The following is a 7,086-nucleotide window of genomic DNA, read 5'->3' on the forward strand; positions in this document are numbered from 1 at the left end:
GTGACAGGCTAACATGTCACAACAATCCTCAGGAACCTGCGGCTGTTAAAACGTAAACACCGCTGGGATCTGTTGGTGGTTGTAATGTTTCTCCAGGAACAACTGGGCATGTGGCTTCTTCTCGGGTAATAAAGCTCAGTAATAAACCGGGTCTCCCAACTACAGTTTGGAGTTATAAACTGGCCGAGGTAAAGCTGTGTAAAGTTGACAAACTAATAACAAAACCATCAACAATAATTAAACACAAGAGTATCTCCCAATGTCTCAAACCAAATAGAAATAAAGCTGGATTACACTTGAGAGCTGTTTCCTACAACAGTCCAGCAGAGCTTCTGCTTGGAATATCACACAACTGTCCCTTTAATGCAGAACAACAGAGCCAATTTTTTTTCTTCAGAAAACAGTATCTCATAAATTCAGAGAAAGAGAGCCAATTTTTTAATACAATTTATTTTATCTCATAATTCTGACTTAATTATGTCAATGACTGTCAGAGTCAATTCGTATTTTTTCATGCGAATGCAATACACTTCCGTAGTGCGGCTCTTTGATCCAGAACTGAAGGCATCGGAGTTTATCATCTTCCAAGCATTCGTAGTTGTTGTGTGGAACTCAAGAAGTCATAATAGAATGCACCACTCAGCGCACGTCTCACTGTGTCCCACAGTTTAACACAACCTGCCTGAACCGGGTGGAAACGACGGGACCAGAATCAAGGATCAACAGTAGAGCAGAGGAATTAACAGAACTCTTCATTACAATGATGCTAAATATAGAAATATCATTCAGAATCCTCTGCACCGTTCCCCTCCAACAGCATTTACACAGTCCTCAGCATTAACACAGTCCACAGCATTAACCCAATACTCAGCATTAACACAATCCACAGCGTTAACACCATCCTCAGCGTTAACGCACTCCACAGCGTTAACACAATCCTCAGCGTTAACACAATCCTCAGCGTTAACACCATCCTCAGCGTTAACGCACTCCACAGCGTTAACACAATCCTCAGCGTTAACACCATCCTCAGCGTTAACGCACTCCACAGCGTTAACACAATCCTCAGCGTTAACACAATCCTCAGCGTTAACACCATCCTCAGCGTTAACACAATCCTCAGCATTAACACCATCCTCAGCGTTAACGCACTCCACAGCGTTAACACCATCCTCAGCGTTAACACAATCCACAGCGTTAACACCATCCTCAGCGTTAACGCACTCCACAGCGTTAACACCATCCTCAGCGTTAACACAATCCACAGAGTTAACACCATCCTCAGCGTTAATGCACTCCACAGCGTTAACACAATCCTCAGCGTTAACACAATCCACAGCATTAACACAATCCACAGCATAAACACAGTCCTCAACCAGTACTGCACTGTGCACAATGGCAAGTAAACCAAGTACAGAGACTCTTCCTCCACTGACATCAGATTATAGAGCATCTTCCTCCTCTGACATCAGATTATAGAGCATCTTCTTCCTCTAGCATAAGATTATAGAGCATCTCCCTCCTCTAGCATCAGATTATAGAGCATCTTCCTCCTCTAGCATCAGATTATAGAGCATTATAGAGGGAAACACTATGGAGTCATTTCAGCAACAGTAAAGCAGACGAGGCTTCGTGGATTGGAAATTTCAAATCCGTCAATTACGTTGGTATCAGAACCTGATCCTGACACTGGATCGGATCGGCCCCGTCTCTCGTCACATCACTACAATAACACACACACAGACAAAGTTATCTCCCCATGGTGGTCACTTCCCATTTACAGTAACTGGGGAGTCAATGATTTTAAAGGAGTAATGAATAACTGGAGCAGTTAATGTCACGAGTGTGAAAATAATCTGTAGTTGCAGCCTTTGCAGAAAGCAGTTTAGTGCTGTCACACACTCCACATACCGTGTGAATACACAGCCTCACACACAGCCTCACACACAGCCTCACACACAGCCTCACACACAACCTCACACACAGCCTCACACACAGCCTCACACACAACCTCACACACAGCCTCACACACAGCCTCACACACAGCCTCACACACAGCCTCACACACAGCCTCACACACAGCCTCACACACAGTCTCACACACAGCCTCACACACAGCCTCACACACAACCTCACACACAGCCTCACACACAGCCTCACACACAGCCTCACACACAGCCTCACACACAGCCTCACACACAGCCTCACACACAGCCTCACACACAGCCTCACACACAGCCTCACACACAGCCTCACACACAACCTCACACACAGCCTCACACACAGCCTCACACACAGCCTCACACACAGCCTCACACACAGCCTCACACACAACCTCACACACAGCCTCACACACAGCCTCACACACAGCCTCACACACAGCCTCACACACAGCCTCACACACAGTCTCACACACAGCCTCACACACAACCTCACACACAGCCTCACACACAGCCTCACACACAGCCTCACACACAGCCTCACACACAGCCTCACACACAGCCTCACACACAGCCTCACACACAGCCTCACACACAGCCTCACACACAGCCTCACACACAACCTCACACACAGCCTCACACACAGCCTCACACACAGCCTCACACACAGCCTCACACACAACCTCACACACAGCCTCACACACAGCCTCACACACAGCCTCACACACAGTCTCACACACAGCCTCACACACAACCTCACACACAGCCTCACACACAGCCTCACACACAGCCTCACACACAGCCTCACACACAGCCTCACACACAACCTCACGCACAACCTCACACACAGCCTCACACACAACCTCACACACAGCCTCACACACAGCCTCACACACAGCCTCACACACAACCTCACACACAGCCTCACACACAACCTCACACACAGCCTCACACACAGCCTCACACAACCTCACACACAACCTCACACACAGCCTCACACACAACCTCACACACAGCCTCACACACAGCCTCACACACAGCCTCACACACAGCAGTGATTCTTCTGCTGCCTCCATGCAGCCGGGCCTCACACACCCATCATCCCTTCTAGCAGCTCAGACAAAGGAGCAACAGGCACTGGAGGGTCCTGACAGACCGGGAGAGACACTGTCTGTCTCCCATCTATCAAAGTGTGTGTGTGTGTGTGTGTGTGTGGGGGGGGGGGGGGGGGGGGCTCCTCTGTGTTCAGGGTCTAATGTTGACATTGCATGGAGGCCTCACTGGCACCACACTGCTGTAAAACACCCTGGTCTTGACATTGTATTCATCCAGCCGGTGGCGGACACCCGGACCCGGGGAGGGGAGGGGAGGGGAGGGGAGGGGGGGGGGGGGGGGGGGGGGAGGGGAAGCGGAACGTCTGTGGCGACGGTGCCAGTCTTCACTTCGTCGTGCCTCACGCCAGACTCCCGCCCACAGCCTGCCACGCTTAGCGCCGACAGCTGTTACCACAATAACTGAGATCAATCAATAACACCACGGCACTTCCACACACACACACACACACACACACACACACACACACACACACACACACACACACACACACACACACACACACACACACACACACACACACACACACACACACACACACACACACACACACACACACACACAGTGTGCACTGTGAGATCTAATTTCACCGTGGGAAGGATTAACAGGATTAAGAAACAATAGAATTTCTGGTAATAACAAGGTAACATTGGAACAAGGGAAGGAATGAAATTAGAATTACATCAAATATTGTTTCATTTGGAGAAATGATAGATGGAGTCAAACATTCACCTTTTTTGCAAAACAATGTCACAAATGCTGATCAAATAATCAATTACAGTCCTGAGTGGTACTAAAAGCAACAAAGCACAGTTTGGGGGTTTTTACTTTAGATTCCTGAACCTATAATAGATCATTTTCTAATATCACTATAGAATGACTACAAATAAATACTATTAAATAATTTGAAAACATGAAAGTGGTTTATGATTAGGAATTTCATTTCATAAATCTTATCAAAGAAGTTATTTGATTGATCTACTGAATGGTTCCGATATGATAGAGCAGCTTGTTAATCTCTGGGGCTTTTTTAAAGAACAACATGTTTTATGTAAGAATAAACATGAGAAGCTGCCAGTAAAATAGGTAATGGGGGTTAGGTTACTCCATCCTTCTACCTTGAATTATCTACTGATATGTGTTGTGAAACATCAAACTGATCACCAACTGATCATTCATTCATTCATTCATATGTGATGAAAATGTCTATATTGTTACAAGGCCAAACAATTACTCCTGAAAATGACTTCAAGCTTGACATAAAGTCAGTTTTAACCCTAACCCTTCTTCTCCAACTGTTGCATTCTGGGTGTTTTTAAAAAGTGCCCCAGCAGCACGGCTTAGCGGCTAATGCTAGTTTGTTAGCGTTCATGGCAGCATCAGTGATATCTCAGCTGTCAGTGCGGAATCCACGTCTCCAAAGAAATGTGATAAAAAAAAATGGATGTTTTCTTTGACGGGCTGATTTTAGCCCGTCAAAGAAAGTTTGACAACCCAGATCTAAAACAATAAATTATAACTGAAAATACTTCAACTTAGCAACGTGACATAAAAAAGCAGAAAGAAATGCAGTAGTTATTAGATCCGTTCTCGGAACAGGAGCAGGCTGCTCTGGCAGCAATGAGCAGAACAGACTAACCTCTTCTTGATGAGGTCCAGTGCAGAGCCGATGAGGCCGTCCTTCATCTGGTAGATCTTGGCGCCGTAGCGGGACAGATCCGTCCCCTCCAGAAGCAGTGCCGGGCAGCAGCTGGAGGGCCGGTCCCAGTTCTCCCTGCAGGGCGGGAAGGGCACCGACCCGGCCGGCTCCAAACTGCTCCTCCTCCGCCTGGTGCTCACCTCGTGTCCTCCTCCGCCCGCCACGGCGGCTTCGTCCTGCGTCGTGGCGGCCTGCGGCTGCAGCGGCGAGCGTGGCGACGGGCCGGTGCGGATGGGAGAGTAGGTGCTGGCGCCGGAGGTGCAGGAGGAAGTGGGACTCGCAGTGCTGTTATTGCTCATAGTGTTAAAAGAGAGTTTCTCTGAGGAGGCGAGGGTCTGCAGGCCTTCGTCACTGCTGCAGGTCCGTTCACCTGAACTCTTCTCTCCCTCCAACAGATCGCCTCGCCACTCACCCATCGGAGGATTAGTCCGCTCTGCAGGAAGTATGCCGCTATTGGACGCTCCAGGGTCCCGAGGAAGGTCGGACTCGACTTTTCCAGAAACCGCAGGACTTGTGGTGGATCCCTCACTCTGCTGTCCCTCCCTCTGCCTCATCTTCTTAAACTCCTCAAACGTAGGAATATGCAGGCGTCCCACAGGAGGCCGGCGGGGCTCACTCACACAACTGGACCCGTTCCCGTTGCCCGCGATGTTGTCTGTGGTGTAGGACGTGGTGACTGACTTCGGGCTGGTCGGGGAGTTTTCCAGAGCCAGGTTGGGGCTGCTGTTCTGCCGCCGGAGCTGCAAGCGCCTCAGGACTTCCTGTTTGATGTCTTGGTGACTGGTGATGCGCACTGCGGCCTGTAGCCTGGGCCCAGCAGCTGTTGAACTCCAGGGATTGTCCCGTTCAGGACCCGGGGTCACCTGAGGGCGCAGTGGGAGGGATTTCAGAGGCTCCACGGCTGACCTCGCACTCTGGAGGCGGAGTTTCTCCCTGAGACCCTTCCTCGCATCCCACTCGTCGACGCCAGCTGGCAATAGCAGCTGAGGAAAGAGCGGTAGGTCCTTCCTGGGCAGCCCGTGTCGAGGGTAAAACGCCAAGCTCTCTGGATTGGGAACCAGCCCTTGAGCTCCATCTGGAGGCCCGTCGTACCAATGGCTAGAGGAGGTGTAGCGTAAAATAAATTCACTGTCCACGCTCCTGTAGGGGGCGGCACTGAGCGCGTACAGGCCAGAATCTGCTACAGCGTTCCAGTTGAGGTTCTCCATGCTCCGGTACGGCCGGCTACCGTTGCTTCCTGGGTGGACGTAGGCGTCCGGGGCCAGCCCCAGACCCGGATCCACCCCCATCGGGCCATGCCGGCTGGAGCAGTACCTCAGCCCCAAGTTAGTGAGCAGGGTGCTGCTGTTGCACCGGGCCATGAGAGGGAAGGAAGGTCCCAGGTAGCCGGGGTAGTGAGGGACGCCGGGTCTGTGCCGGAGGAAGGGGGACAGGGGATCCGAGGACCGGGAGAGGTTGGCGAGGCAGGGCTCCATGCCAATGATCAGGTCGAGGGGATGAGAGGTGCAGCCGGCAGCAGAGCCGGCGGGGGCCGCTGTGGAGCAGGTAGAGGGGTAGTCACATGGTGGGGGAGGCTTCACGTCTGGCATGGCCGCGGGCAGAGGATGCCCCCCTCAGACATGCAGCAGGCAGGGAGAAACATCGGCAGCCTGCTGAGACAAACACAGACGAGGACACGTTTTAGAAAGCCACACTGTCTGGATTACAGCTGCAAGTGAAAAGCAGTTCACTCATTCAAGCTTCAATTGATTATCTATTCATTCATCTTCTTAACGGCTTTGTCCAACAAGAGCTGGAACGGAGCGGAGGCAGACAATCACACTCGTTCACATCCTATCGCAAAGGGGAGAGCGCATCTTAAGGCCCCTGCAGACTCCCTTTTTGAAGCCATAAAAACAAGACGGAATTTTGGCAGTAACATCAGCAAGCTGCCAAAAAAAACTGTTTGTTCTGCAGGACTGTTCATACTCCGCAAAATGCCGCCAAACTCACAGGCCACGCCCCCTCACAGCAGCCACACGTCTGTGAAGTGGCGTTTTAATTTTTCAACTGTACAGCTTATTTCTCATCACCACCTGTGCTGTCAGAAATACATTTCTCTGAACGGTTTCAGTGATAGAAGAGAGAGTTTTTGTACGAGGCCATGTTTGTCTGGTTTTAACTGCAGGAGCTGACCACTTTCAGTGATGCGTTCAGGTGCATCACGACATTTTAACAAGCTGCGGCGCTCAGACAGTAGCGATGTTAGGAGCTAAATATAATAAAAATATGACTGATAGTGATTAGAGAGCTGGAACACGCATGCGTAGCACACATCAGTGCAGACGTTCCGGC

At 50.5% G+C, this 7,086-nt stretch overlaps 1 protein-coding gene across 1 annotated transcript in view; it reads right to left on the bottom strand.

Moving 5' to 3' along the window:
• The window catches only part of arhgef49 (Rho guanine nucleotide exchange factor 49), a gene marked incomplete at both ends in the record, with an annotated part of 32,245 nt that extends 25,904 nt beyond the window's left edge, over window positions 1–6,341 (bottom strand). The window contains one exon of the mRNA XM_080498589.1: window positions 4,693–6,341. Coding sequence (XP_080354715.1) covers window positions 4,693–6,341 — 1,649 coding nt within the window. The remainder of the gene's footprint in view (window positions 1–4,692) is intronic.
• Between the last annotated feature and the right edge of the window lie 745 nt (window positions 6,342–7,086).

Source organism: Blennius ocellaris, assembly GCF_963422515.1.
Source record: "Blennius ocellaris genome assembly, chromosome: 6".
NCBI classification, from domain to species: domain Eukaryota; kingdom Metazoa; phylum Chordata; class Actinopteri; order Blenniiformes; family Blenniidae; genus Blennius; species Blennius ocellaris.